Consider the following 17,482-nt stretch of genomic DNA (forward strand, 5'->3'; position numbering starts at 1 on the left):
GATAGGGGAGGTGGGAGGGTCTCTGCATAGGGCTGGGGCCACAGGCTCGGCCTGGGACGTGGAGCACTTACCTGCGGGTGCCTCTGTGCTGGTGACCAGGGAGGTGGGGTTGATGGCAGGGATCTCTGGAAGAGGAAGGGAAAGATGTCTTAAGGAAAGGGATCATCAGCTCTGGGGCTAACACCTGAGCAAAAGCCCCCTTGCAGGCGGGGTGTAGAGGGGGTTTTGTGGGTCATCTCCAGTGACTCACTAAAAAAGACAATGGGATGAGTCTGACCTGAGTATTGCAGGCTATTAAACAGATCCAGAGATGCCCAGACTGAGCTCAGTAAATTCGGCCAGGCTGAGATGCTGCAACCCCCAAGAGCCCTAAGCTGCCGCTGTGGAGGACACATGCTCCAGGGACGGACGCTCCCTGGATGCTCAGCTCACCTGGACTCAGTTTGGGCATCGGATGGGTGCTTGGCTGATCTGAGTATGTTCAAGGCTGCACAGTACAGGGTAAGTGTAGGCAAGCCCCCACTTTCTCAGGATACCTGGTGACAAAACCTGAGGGAAGTTCGGTCCTAACCCCAAATGTGGGGAAGAACAGAAGGAGAGGAGCCAGCCCTGCCAGCTCACCCCCACTGCCACCGCTCCAGCAGTGCCAGCGGATGCTACAAGGTGGGAAGCTGTTCCTCTGCCACTTGGGTCAAATTCAGACATACTGCAACAATAAACACAGTTTTACACTGACCACAGGATCTGGCCTTGCCCCAGACCTGACCATGCTCAGGGCTCAGCCAGGTGAGGAGGGCACCTTGCTCCAGCCAAAGATGTGACCCAGCAGGGCTGTTTCAGCCAGCTGGAAAAACTAACCCAAGGGGTCTTTCAGAGCCTCTTGCGTGGGGAGATGTGAAGCATGGGTGCCCACAGAAGGTGACCAAACCACCCAAACTCAACCACCTCCTGGAGGACGTCCATAAGGGTGGCCACTCTCTCGTCTCAGCTTCTCTCCCACCACATGTGGTGGGGGACTGAGAGGCACCCACTGGAACCAGCCCAAGGAGAGAATCCCCCAGCACTGGCGGGGGTCCTGAGCACAGGGCAGGGCACGGCAGCACTCACTGATGCAGGGGGCCACTGGCGAGCGGCTCTGCTGGTAGCCCTTGGCACAGCGGTTGCAGGTGAGGCCGGTCACACCATCCTTGCATGGGCACTGCCCCGTTGTCTGGTTGCAAGTCTTGCCGGCTGCACCAACAGGATGGCAGTCACAAGCTGCGTGGGAGAGAGAGAAAAGGTTACATGGGAGGTGGTTGCACAACACAACCCCCAAATCAGACCCAGCGTACCACCCCCACAGAGTCGAGGAGGAGGTAGCCCTTCCAGCACACTGGTGGAAAGCAGCTGCTGGGGCCAGCACAGCCAAGACCCAGGGGTCCAGGCTGCGGCCCCATGTGTGCTGTGAGCAGCATGGGCAGGAGGGCGAGTGGACGAAGGACTTGGCCAGGGTATGGCCTCCACTGACAAGGATGGTTTAGGATGAGCCCCTGGAGACCCCACAGCTCACGTGGGCACCTGCAGACACCAACTCGCATTGAAGGACACAGTTTCTCCCCTCTGGCTTTGCAGGCAGCGGCGCTGGGAGAGCCCGGCACGCATGCAGGCAGGAGCAGGGACTTCCACGGGCAGCCCTGCACTGCTGCCAGCCGTGCCCTGTGCAAGCAAAGGGAGAGGGGCTCACAGGGGGCTACGCAAACCTTGTTCACGGTCAGGGTGGGACTGGGGGCACTACCAGGACAGAAAGCAGACAGAAGGTCTGCTCTTTCCTCACCTCAACCCCAGGGTGATGGTCCTTTTGCAGCAGTAAAAAGCATTTTCTCCACTTGCTCACCCACCTCTGAGCTTTTCAGTCCATGGAGGTAAACCAACACCGAGCTTTTACACAAACCTTGGACTTGTCTTGATTTTAGGATGGTCTAAAGTGCATCTTCTCAATGCTTGCCAAGCTCATGAGCCTCAGTACCCATCCTAGCTCCTGGAGACTCCAGCCAAAGGATGCCCCCCTTCCTTTCTAACACAGCATCCCCAGGGACAGACCACACCTAAGGTAGGTGAAAGTTGGGTCTTCACCCCGAGAACAGACCCAAAGCGGCTCTCCATCACACCACACTAGATGATAGACCCACCAAAGACTGTCTACATGGAGGGATGTGGGAAGGAGATGCTCGCTCAGGAGACGACCTCCCCATCTGCCAGCCCAGGGCTGGGCTGGCTATGAGCTGAAGAAGGTTATCTCAGCCTCCATCAGTGTAAGAGTTGAACGTGATTCCAAGGCAAAACAAAAACAACACCACCACCACCCCGCAGCCCCCGATGGTATAGTTTCCCTAATTTTCACCAGATGGGATTGGTGGGAGCACCATGGAGCTGCTCCTCAGCCCCCCTCTCGCACAGCCAGAAACCAGAGCGAGCAGCCTCTAATCAGGACCAGATGCTTTGTCCTTATCAGATCTTGGCTGGGACTGGAAGCGGACGTCTTTCTGACAAGGATATTTTGGGGGCTCAGCTGTGATAACAAATGGCAGTGAGAGAGCGAGTCTTGGCATGACGCAGGGCTGTCAGAAACATGGGGTCTTTCTTGGGCCCCAGCGGTGTATTCCTGGTGTAAAGTTTAAGAACGGACATAAATCTCAGCACAATCAGGATCCAAGTCATCTAAAGCGGATCTCTCCTCATGCCATGGAAGAAGGCTTTCAATGAGTCTTGATGTTTTACCTGGATCGGCAACTAAGGCAGCTTTGCTCAGAGTGTCTTTTGGAGATGACCTTGGTCTCTGCCAGACCAATCTCTGGCCCCTCGCCCTGTCATGGTGGGATTTCCCACAGTCCCACAAAATCCATTGCTCCTTCCCGCTCCAATGGGAAAAACATCTGAGGCAACACCCAGTGCTTGCCCCGACCAGTCCCATGTCCCATTGTGGCCGCATCCCACTGCTCTGGCTCTAGCATCTCCATCCCTCCTCATCCTGACAGAACTCACAGTGGGGCGCATGGCTCAGGGACCCCATCCTGGCACCAGGGAATGCAGGTGCTGGGGGAACAGCACAGCTCCATGCCGGCTGCCCACACACCGAGCCCTGCTGCTCACAGCCCTGCTGGTTGCCAGGATCTGGCCCACAGTGCTTGAATGGTGGATTAAGTCACTAGCTTGGAGCTTAACTCATCGAGCTGTGCTTGCCAGAAAGCATGTCTTGCACCTAATATTGAGGGTATTTTTGCATCTTAAGGCTTAGCTGCTACTGCTTCACCAGTTTTCATTGGAGAAAGCTCACGGTTTACAGCTTTGTTTAAATTACAGGGATTAATGCACAGCCATTCTTTATTTGACTTTTCAATTACCACCATTGAATTAATCCTGCAGGTTGTTCTGCCTTTTCCATCCTCCCAGCTTTTCCGTCTAGCAGGGTCCAGCAGTGACAGCAGCTGCTGGTGGGCCAGCGGCTGGAGGGAAGAGCTCGCCTCCCCACTTGCTGGACAGTGGCTGAGGGCTCCGCTCAGTTGCTGGCAGGAGATGCAGGCTTGTGCAATCTGCAGTTGATATTTTTGTGCTTATTGTGAAGACACTGCATCCCAGCAGAGACAAACCATGATCTGATGGTTTGGTTGGATAGTTATTTAGTAACATGTGCTGGGGTTTGTTTAAATAAAATGTAATAGTCCCTAGCCTCTGGGCTAGTATTTCACCTCCTGAATATGAACTGAGCTTCATTCCCAGAGCCTGCAACACCCAGCTTTGCTGGGATGCTCAGCTTCTGCCCTACACCAGCACTGCAGTAGGAGCAGAAACCTTTGTTCATAACTGCAGCCCCCAGTTCACAGCAGCTTTTAACATCTACTGTCCTGAGCCCTGTTTTTCCTTTTATTTTTTTCTTGCAGGAGCGTAGATGCCCAAGCCATAGGTACAGGACGCACCCTTGGAGAAACAAAGCCCAAACTGTTTTGTCCTCTCTCTGTGCGTGTATAGATCTCTCTGGCAGCACCAGCTCCCATTCATGGCACTAGGCAGGCAGGCTCCCAGGTGCTCCCAAGGAGCTCCCAATCTCAACCAGTCCACCACTGGCTAAGTATAAGAAAGGGTGGAAACGCTCTCTGCTTTACTGAAGGAGGGGCAGCCAAAAGGGAAGCATCAGGGATTTTATTATTAATTCTGTTCCCTGAGGCAGAGCTAAGAACTGGCTCCCAGGACCCAGGGTACTGCCTTTACTGCCAGATCCTCCTCAACATATGCACCGTAGCGGGGGACAGCCCTTGTGCACATGTTCATCTGGCCAGGCTGATCCGTGCAGCATTCCCAACCCACGGGCAGACCCTGCCAGCCCTCCGGAAGTGGCACCCTCCAGGTCAGGCTGGCAGAGACCTGCCTGTGGCCTGGCACGGGGACAGACAAGGGCGGGGGGGTTGTCTGCAAGGGGGGACCTGCTGCAGCCCCCCACTCCTCTGCTCCAGCCTGGGCACTGGTCACTGGCATTTCTCCTGCACAGTGGCATCAGCCCTCGCCCCATCCCACCAGCTCCTGAGCACGCTACGATGCTCTGCCCACCCCATCCCTTCCAGAGGAGTCACTTTGAATCCAAGATGCTTTCCATCACCTTGACACTCCACAATTACTGCCCTGTGAGGATGGTGGAGCAGGACTTGCCTTGACAGACCGCAGGCTGATGCCTGCATGAGGCAGGCACAGGCAGACTGAGGCAGCCAGGGCCCCTCTGCTTCCTCCATCCTCAGCTCTGAAAACAGAGGGACCTGAGCCACAGGCCCAGGCAGGAAACACTGCGCCCACAGTGCCCCTGGTCCCACAGACCCGTACCATATTCAGTTACCCTCCTCTCTGCTTCCGGCACTTAGCCAAATGCTGCTTGATTTATTTGGTTGGTTTTATTTTAAATTTTTTTTTTGGGGGGTGGGGGGGTGGGGAAGTGTTCTCTTCCCTGGCATGAGCCCTGTCAATGGGAAATCCTTGCTGCTGCTGGGAGGCTGCCATGCCCCCAGCCATAGCTGTGACATGGGCTGGCCAAGGCCATGGCTCTGGGAAGCAGCGTGTGGTCCCCTGGGGCCATGGTCTGCCGAGGTGGGACCTGTCAAATCAACTGCTCAGGTTATTAAAAAATGATTAGTTCACTGTTTGCTAACGCACTGGGTGCGAGCAGGGGTCCCCCTGCCAGTGCCCCCTCAGCCATGTTGCTGCTGCTGCCACAACATCAGTGAAATGTAGGAAATTTCTCCCTTTGCTCCATCCTTGCAGCACTCCCGTGGGAACAAGGATGCGGTGAGGCAGGGGTGGCTGATGCAGCACAGGCAGCGGAGGGATTTTACCTATTACATCTGGGCCCCAAGAGCCATACCTACAAACAATACTAATGCACCCAAGAAGGGAACCCCAAAGCCAAATCCTTCAGTTTAGCTCTGTGGACACATTAATGGTCTGAAATCTGCTTCAGCAGTTCCTGTAGCCCCTACATAAACATGCCAGCATCATGTCCTCACAGCAGTGAAGGTGCCTCGTGCTCTTGTGGCTGCACAATGCACTCGAGAGGGATGATGCGCTCCTTTCTGGGAGGTACTTGCAATCTAAGCTGGAAAAAGATGAATCAGGGATGAATTCCCAGCCTCAGAGCAGCTGTGGCCATCTCAGCCTCTTTAGTGAAACTATTGTTTTGAGGCTTCACAAAGGAAGATGGCTCCACAGAGGGGGCTGAACAGGGAGAGATAAGACAAACCAGACAGGCTTTGCCAGGAGCTAGTGGGAGAGGAGAGGTGCAGGTTTTGTGATGTTTGGCACAGGCTGGAGACCTTGTGAGGTCAAGCTGTGGCTTGATGGCTTGGAGCCAGTGCGGCTCCTGGCCAGCCTGGGGACAAACTACCCTGCCTGCAGGCACTGGGAGACATGTTGCACAGCATCTTCCCAAAAAAGAGGTCCCAAGTGCCACCCCGCAGCTGAAATACACACTGTGGGGTCCTGCACTACAGCCTAGGAGGGAGAGGAAAACCTGCATCAGCACCCCCAGCCCTCCAAGGCAGGGAAGCCATCACGGGTCATTTTGTGAAGCAGCTTGAATGCATGTCTATGGCCCAGACGCTGTCAGCATCACAGATGTTTAGTCACATGCCTTATTCAGCACTTGCCCAGCATCTCTCCAAACACTGACTGCACTGCACAGCAGGTACTGCCACACCAGGACCTTCCCAGGGCTCCTGGGACTCTGGTTGCTCCCTGCCCATCATCATCGTCCCCATCCCTGAAGGAGACCGTGGGCTCAAAACGATGTCCCTGTCTGTTGCCCTTAGTGTGGCAGAGGTGACCAGCGTGATGGAGCCTGGAGGTGACCTGCAGCTGCTGAAGGGAGAAGCTGGGATTTGAGCAGAGGGATGCCCCAAGCATGGAAGGGAAGAGCAAGGAATCCAGAAGAGATTATATCACCTATGCTACCGCCCACACGGAGACACCCCCAGCTTACCTTTGCAGGCCTTACGGTCTGTGATGGACTTGCTGAGGTCCCGGTAGAAGCCCTCCTTGCAGTAGTGGCAGTGCCGCCCCGCTGTGTTGTGCCGGCAGTTGAGGCAGACACCGCCGCTCTTCCTGCCCGAGAGCTTGTACAGCTCCATGTTGAAGCGGCAGCGTCGGGCATGCAGGTTGCAGTTGCAGGCTGCAATGGAAAGGGAGAAGGTGAGGACAAGAGGCAAAGCCTGGAATCCCCCCTGGGTGGGCTGGATCTGCCCCGGTGCCACCTGCTGCTGCTGAGGGCCAGGGCTGCCTGCACCGGGGGAGTGGGATGGGCAGGGCATGGCACAGCACAGCTGGCCCCCATGTGCCGGCCAGATGTGCAGTATCTGCCGCCCCATGGGGCTGGTCCTGGGAGGTCAGGGCAGACTAGAAAGGGCACATGTAGGGACAGGGCACTGCTTGGCTGAAGGCAGACGAGTGTGCGATGGAGGGGTGCAACTGGGGGGTTCAGCAGGGCCAGCTGGGTACCTGCAGCCCTGCCGTCCCCCCTGCCCCTTCACCAACAGCTGGCTCTGGTGACAGAGCCCACCCAGCCTTTCTGCAGGACCACCTGTCTCGTGCCAGGGGGTGTGATGGCATTGTCCTTGCTGCCTCACAGGGTACCATCCTCAGCGTCAGCCACAGAGGCCCCACATTCCTTATATTTAAGGCTTGACCCTGCATGCATGTGGATGCACACAAAGAAGCCCCAATAGCAATCCATGCATGCGTGTGCACACACAAACACCCACAGGCACACTCACAAGCTCATATGCACACAAACACATACACACGAACGTGGGCACACAAATATGCCCCTAAATATCCACAAATCATTACATGTGCACACAAGCACGTATGTGTGCACATGCATGCACACAGAAATATCTACATACCATTACACATGCACACACAGATGTGTACACAAACCTGCACGCTTACACGTGCAGGCATGCACATTCATACACATGCTCATGTGTATGCATGCATAAACATGCACGAATATGCATGCACAGATGCCAGCACATGCACACACACATATGCATGACCCGGCAAACGCACACTATTTTTTCATTAGCCACAGGAACCGCGCAGCCCCCCCGCCCGATTCCACGTGTGCGAGATAAAAAGGCAAAGCAATGCCCATTCCTGCTTAACACCCTCGCAAAAAGATAATGGGAACAAGATTTCCTTCGGCAAAATGCGGCGCCCTCCTCCCCCAGCCCTGGCCCCCTCCCCGCGCCGGTAAATTGAGGTTGGGTGAGAGTTTTTCCAGGCGTACTGTGAAATTCATTAACGTGTCAGCCCAGATTTAACTGCTTAGGCCTGGCTTGGCAGTCGTGTGAAGTTGCCTCCCCCCCAGCCAGCAGCGCTGGTGGGAGCTTCAGCCCGGGCAGATCAAACGCTCCCTCGCCTGCCTTGCTCTGGCCTCGGAGATGCTCGGGGAAGAAAACCGGAGCAAACCCCAGACCTAAAAAAGAGCCTTTTTGGAGGCTTAAATGAATTGAGTGAAAGGTTGTTGCCAGCCTTGGTGCTGCCGTCACCATGCACTCAAAACTCAGCTCCCCTGGGAGCTGCCCCGGGTTACGAGATTAGTGTAAAAATCACATGGCAGGCATCAAAATAACACTCTGGTGTAGTGGTAGGTGCCTTTGGAGGCTTGAACCTTTTGAGCTCTTCCCCATCCCCCCCCCGTCCCCCCAGTGCCAGTGAAAAATAGGGACTTCTGAGGCCAATTCTGACATGGGGCTAGGCACTGGGACAAAGCTCCTGGAGGGAGAGCAGCAAATACTGCCCATGGTCCTGAGCAGCGTAGGATAATGCTGTGCCAGGGATGCTGACACTTGGCCAGGCTTTGCCAGGGCCAGGAGAGATGCAGTGAAGTATCTCAACATCCAGGCTGCTCTTGCACTCACGAGACAATGGCACAGGGACAAGTTGGGGTGGTCTATGCCACTGAACTGAGGCAGCCACGCATAAGTGCAGCAAAGGAACAACTTTTTTGGGGTAGAGCTGCCTTGTTATTCCCTTACGTCACCAAAAGACCAGTTAGGTCACCCCCAAAGGCAGCTTCACTGTCCCGCTGGGAATGCTCGGGGCCACTCCTGTGAGCCCCCGGCATCCTCTCTGGACGGAAAGGGGACAGCAGCCCAGAGGGGAGGCGATGGGCGACGGAGGAGAAAGGTCAGGTAAATGATTCGCTGCCCTTGGCGCGGGTCCCTCTCTGCCTCCAGTTTAATCAGTGAGAGAGTAACTGGCCAGGACCTTTTCACGGCATCACCGACCCTGCCGCAGGCTGGGGCCCCTCCTGGCTGGCATGTCTCCATCAGTCCCGGGGCCACCTTTCCCTGGGAACATGCTGCAGATCCTCCCAGGAGCCAGCTTTTGGGAAGAAACTTCCTCTGGCTGCCCAGCATCGGGTCCCCTCTGCCTGCATGCAGCAATGCTGCCCACGCTGGGCTGCTGCTCCCAGCCCCGGCTGGGCATCAGCAAACTGCCGCCGGCTTAGCAGGAACCAAGCCGGGATTTTGGCGTGATCCCGACCAGCCAACATGGGTACCTGGCTGGGCTTGGCCATGCAGGAAGGGGTGGCTGTCCCCTGCTTGGGGACAGGGTCACACCAGCACGCGTGACTGTCCCCTCACCCCCCCTGGCGCAGCCATCCAGCACTAATCAGAGCAGACGGGTCCCCACTCTTACCCAGCTAAATACTTGCACTGTTCCTCAGTGCCGACTTGGTTGCAAGCTCTGTCTGTCTCCCGTTAATCACTAATTAAAGGCTTGAATGTTCCCTGCTGTTTGGGGTATTAATAAGAATTTAATTGCACAGTTTGGGGCTAATTACGTGGTAGCTCACTTCCGCCCTTGTACAGTATGCCAATTAAACAATCATATGATCAATTAAACAATCACAAGATCTAATAATTTGCTATAATAGACTAATTAAACGTCAACACCTTGCAATGGAACAACCTTATGTTCCTCTTTTGATGGTGTTTGAACCCCTGCCCAGGCCCTGGCCACCCTACAACCTCTTCTCCTCTGGGCTGCTGCACATGGAAGAGCTCAGAGCAATGGCACGAGGGGCTTTGGGGCAGGGACCCTGGATCAGGACAGGCAGCACCATGTGCCGGGGCACATGGGTGCAGGCCACGGAGCCCGCGGGGCAGAAGCAGGGCTCGCCGCCCCTGCAAGCTCCCTGGGAATAATTAGCAAAGGCAGCCGGCTCAGCGAAACCCTAGACCGGCCACTGCTGCCAACCCGCAGCGGATTCGAGCTACGCCCCTGCTTTGGCTGGAGGAGAGCCCAGCTGGGACGGCAGGGCAGGATGGGGCTGCACCTCCGCCCTGGGGATGGGAACAGAGACCAGAAAAGCCCCTTCAATCCCATCCGCACTGCCCCTCCATCATGGGGAAGGTGTTTAGAGAAAGGGGCCTGGGCTCCTGCCTCTACCACTAAGAAGCAAGAGGGGAAATAGAAGTGAAGAGTCCTCCCTGAGGGGCTGTGAGCTGAGGATAGGTGTGCGAGGGACAAGACTGAGCTGCTCCAGCCCCATCCTCAGAGGAACAGGACTCAGGATGGTCAGACAAGAGTTAATCCCCTTCACCACAGTGGTGGCTGCCTCCCCAGATCATCTGGGATGCTGCACCCCGTGGGGAGCAGGTGCCCAGGCAGGGGTGGCAGGGGGGATTCTGCCCACCTGCCCACCTCCAAAAGCCATCACCTACCCTGCACCACTCCCCCCGCTTTCTCTGGGAAGAGCTGGGGCCAGTGCTACTGGGAACACACTGGTTCCCAGCACACCTGGGAGAGGCTGGGGAGCACCCCACCGTGGGGCACGCGGCAAGGGAAGGGGCTGCAGATGCGACTGCCAACAGGCCACCGGCAGCACGGATCCTGCTCCGCAGGGTAAAAGAGCCCAGGCCAGGTCACTGGGGCATTTCTGAGATAGTTTTTGCCTGGGAAGTGCTGAGACAGAGAAAGCAAGCATGCATGTACAGGAAGGGGCAGAGGACATGGGGGAAGCACATGGGATCCACTAAATCACATCACCCCTCCAGGGATTTGTGTTTTCAGGCACTGGCATCTCGGATCGATTGCCACAGCCCCCCAGCCCAAAGCGAAGGGAGCAGCAGGCAGCAAAGTCTTCCCAGGAGAGCGCAGCCCCTTCCCCGCCGAGCCCCCCGATCAAAGCGAGCCCCGTGCATTATCCCGGTGCTCCCGGGAGCGCTCCCGCCGCGGCCACCACAAAGGGAACAAGAGCTCCCGCATTACCAGCGAGTGCATCAATTACTTCCAGTGGCTGCCTTGTGCTAATCCAATTCCCCCCCTTCCCCAGGCCGGGGGTTTGGGGGGCAGCCTGCCGAGGGGGAGACCAGGCTGCCCCAAGCAGCTCAGTGTGTGCAGGCAGGGACCAGCAGCGGGAAGGAAGAGGTGTGAGTCTGCAAGAATAAAGCTGATGCATCACACAGTTGGGGCTTGGGATTTTGGTGATCCTGCTCCCGCTGGCCGCTCTGCTGGGATTATGCTTCGCTGAGCCTGACCCAGGCTAAAAGCTGGGGACACACATGGATGGGGACACGTGTCTCTCCTTCCTGACCCTCTCTCTCTCTCTCTCGTTTTGGGCAGCGCACAGCAGAGGGTACACAGAGCATTCCAGTATTGGCGGAACAAGCTCCCCACAGGACACACAGCCCTTTTGGGGTATTGGGAAGCCCCCTGTACCCACAGACCAATGGCACTGCTCTCTAACCACCAGGCACAGGGCCACGCACCCTGCGGCATGGAGCTGGCACTGTGCCCTCTTGCCAAGCCAGCAGCATGGCAAATCCACTGTCACCATCCTGGCTGCAACATCCCCAAACCTGCCTGCTTGCCAAAGTCACGCTGTGGCACAGTGATGTCCCTGCGAATGCCACGGCCACCCTATGGCAGCCATGGCGAGGTCATGACCCGTGCGTATGCTCAGACCCCAGGCATCACAGGGCTGTTTCACCCCTGCATTTCCCCACACCAGCCAGAGGCAGAAATTCATGTGAAGTAAGAAAAGTTTGCCCTCACCTTCAGCTGCCTGAATGGATGTCCCAGCTCCGTGATACGGTGCAGGACATGAATTTATCCCCATGCCTGAGCAGGCAGAGACACCCATGCACTGAAGGGGGACAAACCCCCATGCAGGGTGCTGGAGAGCACAGAGACAAGAGGTGACATCCCAACACGACCTGATGCTGTGCCAGCCCTATGGCTCCATCTGGACCCACTGCCGGGGTGCTGCAGCCCCCCCAACCCTGCCCCTCAGCCAGCACTGGGCTGACAAGCTCCTGCATCCATCCACCTTCCTCCTGCTCACTCCTCTCCAGCCACGCGTGACCATCCACCACAAGCCTGCATCAGTGATGCCCGGCCAGAGGAGAGAGCCCGAAACCCCGCAGCCCCCAGGCTGAGCAAAGGGAACTTCCCGGGCGGCCTCTCCTTTTAATTGGTGCTAATTGCTGCGTCTGTTCGTGCTGGCTGGGGAGATGTCATTGTTGAAAGGCACAGAGGGGAAGGCTCGGGGAGCTAATCCAGCTTTCAGCCGCTAAGCCCTTCGGAGGCGGGTGATGGAGAAGCTCTTTCAGGTCCCTTCAGAGAGGGCACAAAGCCCGATAGGGGAAAGGGAGAAAGAAGGGGAGAGAATCAACAGGAAAAACTACTTTCACACGCAGCTCGGGGAAAGGTCTTTGTGCGCGGGGCTTGTTGGGGGGAGCTTGAAGGGACCGCGCTGTGCCCCCACCTCCTCTTCTCTCCCTCATTTATCTTTTCAGCCCCATCTGCCAACAGGGTGACGCAGCTGGGGACAGGGATGCTCAGGAGCACGGCCCTGCAGCACCAGACCCTCACCCCACAATGGGCACGACGCACAGGAGATCTGCAGATGCTCCCCCAAAATGAGCCTCCTCTGGTTTAACTGCTTTTGTGCCAGCAGAGCCACCATGCTGCTTTACTGGAGGATTCAGTGGTGAGGCAGATGCAGTGTGGGGTGCTACAAGGGAGGCAGACATCGGGTCAGGGTCCTCCTTTTGTCCCAGGTGGCCTCCATGGGTTCACCCACCAGCCGGAGCCCTCCCCTGCCCGACCTGCCGGCAACTGGAGGCAGCAGCCCTGTGCAGGGTGCAAAGTTGAGGGTGGGGTTTTTTCCCTGAATTTTGATCCAAAACTCATCTTTCTGAGACAAGTGAGAAAAAGCAAGGGCTGGCACATTCTTACAGGGTGTGAGGTGCTTTAAAGCATCATCTCCAGCACTTGCTTGAAATCCACTGCCTTTTTAGCCATTCCTAAAAGAAATCCACTGTAATATATATATACACACACACACACATAAAGCCAACAGCTGGGATCTCAACAAGACACTGATCACAAATACTAACAGGTCCCTCTGACCTCCGGCACATCCACTGAGCCTTTCAGGGGCTGATTAATGGTATGCCTTTCCCTTGTCTCCATCCTCCTGCCACCCCCTGGGACCTGGGCTCCAGTCCAGCAGGAGCAAGAGGCTCTTCCTCCCTCTCCCAGACCTTCACAGGGCTCTGGCATCCCCCAACCCCATCCCAAATCAGGACAAAAGGCAAAAACCTCCACTAAAATCTCACAAAGATTCACAAGCGGGACAGCCAAGCAACGCCAGTTTGACGCTTCAGAAACGTTTCATTTCAATGATGGTATTTTTAACTCATGGAAGCCTTTGCAAGGACCGAAAAGCTAAAAGCACCATGGAAAGCACCGTGCCAGACTGAACACAGATGATGAAATGTTGAATGGAGATATCTCGAGTATTTCCCTAATCTCTGCCAGGTTTTGCTGCCTGCTCCCTGCCTCAAAGCACATCTCGCAGGGGCCTGCCATGATTGCCCCTCCTGGCACAGGCACTGCTGGTTTACTGCCCGAGGGAAACACCTCCTGCAGGGCATCCCACACCGAGGTTTACTGACACCAGTGGTTTTTTGGAGGGTGAGCACCTGCAGCAGAGACCAGGTAGATGTTTGAGCCTTTCCCAGCCCTCCAGCAAGGGGGATGCTCCTCAGCACTTCCAGACAAGCACGCTCCATCACTTCAGCTCAGCACCCACCAGTTCCTCCGCCAGTAACCCATTTTAGGGTTTCAGCCCCAGAAAAAAAATAATAAAAAATTAAAAAGCACTTACCCAGACACTCGTTGGCCTCCCGGGCGCTCGCCCGCTGCCAGGGCCGGTCATAGTGGAAGGGCTTGCAGCGGTCACACTCCGGACCCTCAGTGTTGTGCTTGCAGTCACACACCAGCTTCTGCTCCTTGTCCTTCACGCAGCGTGCTGCATGTCCATTGCACTTGCAACGCCCACCAACCTGCAGCTCCCCCACTGCATAGTAATAGGGGGTCGAGCCAGTACCTCCCTCCTCCTCACCAGCATCCCGGCTGCCCAGGTCACGGAAAAGATGTGGGCGGCTGAAGACCACACGGATGTCGGTGGCCGTCACCCAGTCCTGGAGCACGGGGCTGCTGTCAAAGTCCTGGGCAGAGGGTCGCCCATCAAGAGTGCTGAAGGCAATGAGCCCACCAGTGAGGGGGTAGAGGTCAGTGAGGCCATCAGTGCAGAGAGCCTCTTGCTCGTTCTGCTTGGTGACAGTGGCTTTGCTGGGCTTGCCGTAGATCTTACGGCACTGGGAGGAGTAGTACTGGTATGGCACCCAGGTCTTGCCATAGTCCATGGACTTCAGGATGGCAGTTGACTCGGGACGGGGCGAGCAGAACTGGAGGCTGACATAGACCACCTCAAACTTCTTGCCGAGGGAAAGGGTGAGGGTGACATTCTGGGGCGAGTGGTGGAGGGTCTCTGAGCGCCAGCATGTCATGTTGGATGCAGTGTTGAGGTCAGTCAGATAGGCGGGTGGGTGGGCTCGGCGGGGGTCTGAGGCATTGCAGTGCCGTGTCGGGGGCTTCCCACATGTGCTAGAGGCTTGAACCTCTTTCCCAAAGGCAGCGTTGACAAATTCAGGGATGCAGCGGCGAGGAGCACCGCTCTCATCATAGCAAGGGTCTGGTGGAGTCTGTTGGGCCATGAAGGGGTTCACTGTCTGGGAGAGGCCCAGCATGGCGGTGGTGAGGAGCAGACGCAGGAGCTGCAGGACCTCCATCCTCCCAGGGTGAGGGAAAAGGCTCCTCCCTAGGGCAAGAGCAGAAAGAGCAAATGGCACTGGCAGCCCTGCCAGGAGCCACACGGCCGTGGCACTGCCCATGCAGGGTGGCTAGTAAGGGATGGGGAACACCCCCATGCCTGGCCCTCAACCCGTGTCCACCTTCCCACCCCACATCTACTGATGCAGCACCCTGGGAGCGGGGCAGGGAGGCAATTTGCACTGCCTTATCCACACCCATCCTTCACCGCTCATCAGCGAGAGTGAAATACCACGGGAAATGGCAAAAGGAGCTTAGCTTTGGAAGGAGGAGATTGAAATTAGGGTCCAGCCCTCCCCCAGCCTCTTATAAACTCTCAGGGGTGACAAGACTGTTCACATCTGCCACCAGCCCCAGCTGTCACGCGGTTGCCAAGGACTGGTGGCAGGGAAGAGCTAGGGAGACCTTTCAGCTGCAACAGTAGCTGCGAGCTCTGGGTTATCCAACTGCGGTCTGAAACAGCTCCTGCCAGTGCAGGAGAAAGGAGCAGCAGCAAAAACAACTTACAGGGACATTTTGCAACAGGCAGGAGCTTTCCAGGATGAAGCCCCAGGGCTCCTGGGTCCAGCATGACTTTCCCTGCTGTGCCACAGCCCCAGCAGCATCCTGCTAACCATGGACATGGTGGCTTCTCCAAGCTGGGACTGGGTCCCCTCCAGATCCCACTGCCACACTACCTGAGCATTCCCAGTGGCAAAGGGAGGTGACTCTGGCCTCACCCCCAAGAAACCCAGGTTTGGGTCTGGCCTGTCTGTTAATGGAGGGAAAGGCAAGGACCAAATGCAGGGTTTGGCTGAGCTCCTCTCCCAGCAGCTGCAGCATAGGGTAAGGGGTGCTGGGTGGCTCCCAGGGGACACGGCCCATCTCCCATATCATCGCTGGCTTGGAGGGTGGAAGAGGAGCTGGAGTTCATGTCCCCTCCCACCAACTCCAGCTGCAGCAGGAGCATCCCACAAGATACAGATCGGCCATGCCACATCCTTAGCATCATGCAAACTGCCATTCCTCACAGATTCACTTGAGAATGGCCCCAAACACTGCAGCTGGCGGCAGAGACCTGAGCTGCCTGGCTGAGCTGATGGATGGCATCAGACCTGCCATCCCACATTTGGCTGGAGGGGCCACACTGTCCACCCCAGCCACCAAGCCAGGTTCTCTGGCCTCTGCCAGCCTGTGGCACAGGCAGGGCAGGTGGAGGGGATCCTCTCATTGTCCCTTCTCCCACTAGTGAATCCTTACAGAGTTTTGCACTTCACTCTCAGGAACAAAGGCCTGTGCCGGCAGCATGACCCAGCATAGCAGATGCTGCGCTTCCCATCTACAGCCCCCAGCACCACTCCTGCCGGTCCAGCTGCCCACACTGGCCAAAGGAGGCCGGCAGGGAACAGCCCATTTCAAATGATCTGGGTTTTTTTGTTTGGTTGGGGTTTTTTTTCCCCTTTTACCAAAAATAAAAAAAAAAAAAAAGGAAAGGAGCATGGCTGTGGAAGAAAGCTGCCTGTTTCTGAGCTGCCAAACCGCAAATGGGGGGAAGCTCCTCCCTTCCAAGCCATGCTCAGCTGCTCAGCCAGTGCTAGAGCCTGTGCCCGCCGAGGCAGGAGTGAGGACGGGGGTCTCAGCCCATCCCTGGGCATCTCCTCCAGGACGAATCCTGGCCCTGCCACCTCTGTGCCAGTTTCTCACTGCTTAATCCTCTGCTGATGGAAAAGGAGATGCTCAGTGCTGAAAAACTGGTGGCTGCCTTGGTGGTCTCTGCATCACCCCAGCAGTGAGTCCCCCGCTATCCGGCAGTGCTGTGGAGCCTTTTGGGGACACCAGCCTATGGCGCGGTGGCTGGGCAGCCAGCAGGCAACAAGATGAGGGATGCTGTCCCTGGAGCACCTGGATTACCGAGAACCCCCTACTCGAGGAGCAGGCTGCAGGCAAGGGCTGCAGGAGTAGAAGGGTGAGCTGCAAGGATGGAGCAATCAACACAGCAAAGGAAGCACCTTGCCACAAGCACCAGGCAGTGAAGAGCATTCCCTGCTGCAGGAAGCCCACCAGGCTCTGTCGGGAGCCCCAGCCCCACTGCAGGCAGCTGCCTCCTGGGCAGGAGGCAAAGCCACAGCTGCTGCAAGCTCCCCAGTGTCTGCCTGTCTGGGAACCTGAGTGAAGACAGCACCTGGCTGACCCTGCTAATGCAATCCTGACGGGACCATCCCCAGCACCTGCCTGGCGCAGAGCAGCAAGCCAGAGCCCTGCTTCTGTACTCACATCCAGCACAGCAGGCTGCAAAAAGCTGACCTATCCCCCTGCAATGCCCGACAAGACCTGGCCATGTATGTACCTGCAGAGACCAGCACAACCCCTTCAGTCCTGTGATGCTGCCAGCTTCTCCTTCATCCCCATCCCACGGTGCACCCCACAGAAAGGGACCCAGCCAGGTGCAGCCACCACTACCTCCCATCCCACCAGCCCCAAGGCAGTACATAGCATGAGGACAACCCCATGGGAAGACCTTTGCGCTGGGAGGAGCTAGGAGAAACCCCTGGGGATGCCTCAGCAGCTGCATCCATCCACCCCAGGGGGACTCAGGGAGTATTGGACAAAGTACCCACTAAACCCTGCTAAGGAGGATCTTCTCCACCTCCTCTCTGCTACATGGCAGCAATGGGACAGGATTAGGGCCATGCTCAAATGTGCCACCTGCAAATACCTTTTAATTCCCTGTTTGGTAACACACAAAGGTAAGGGGAAACCCTGCCCAGGGGAGAGAGACAGAACCAGCAACAGT

General features: G+C 56.7%; 1 protein-coding gene across 1 annotated transcript in view; it reads right to left on the reverse strand.

Moving 5' to 3' along the window:
* Positions 1-17,482, reverse strand: part of NTN3 (netrin 3) — a 32,679-nt gene that overhangs the window by 8,091 nt on the left and 7,106 nt on the right. The window contains exons 3-6 of the mRNA XM_037382453.1: positions 13,703-14,698; positions 6,497-6,685; positions 1,108-1,257; positions 72-125 (exon numbers count right to left, since the gene is read on the reverse strand). Of these exons, the coding sequence (XP_037238350.1) occupies positions 72-125; positions 1,108-1,257; positions 6,497-6,685; positions 13,703-14,698 (1,389 nt within the window). The remainder of the gene's footprint in view (positions 1-71; positions 126-1,107; positions 1,258-6,496; positions 6,686-13,702; positions 14,699-17,482) is intronic.

This window comes from Falco rusticolus, chromosome 4, assembly GCF_015220075.1.
Source record: "Falco rusticolus isolate bFalRus1 chromosome 4, bFalRus1.pri, whole genome shotgun sequence".
NCBI classification, from domain to species: Eukaryota; Metazoa; Chordata; class Aves; order Falconiformes; family Falconidae; genus Falco; species Falco rusticolus.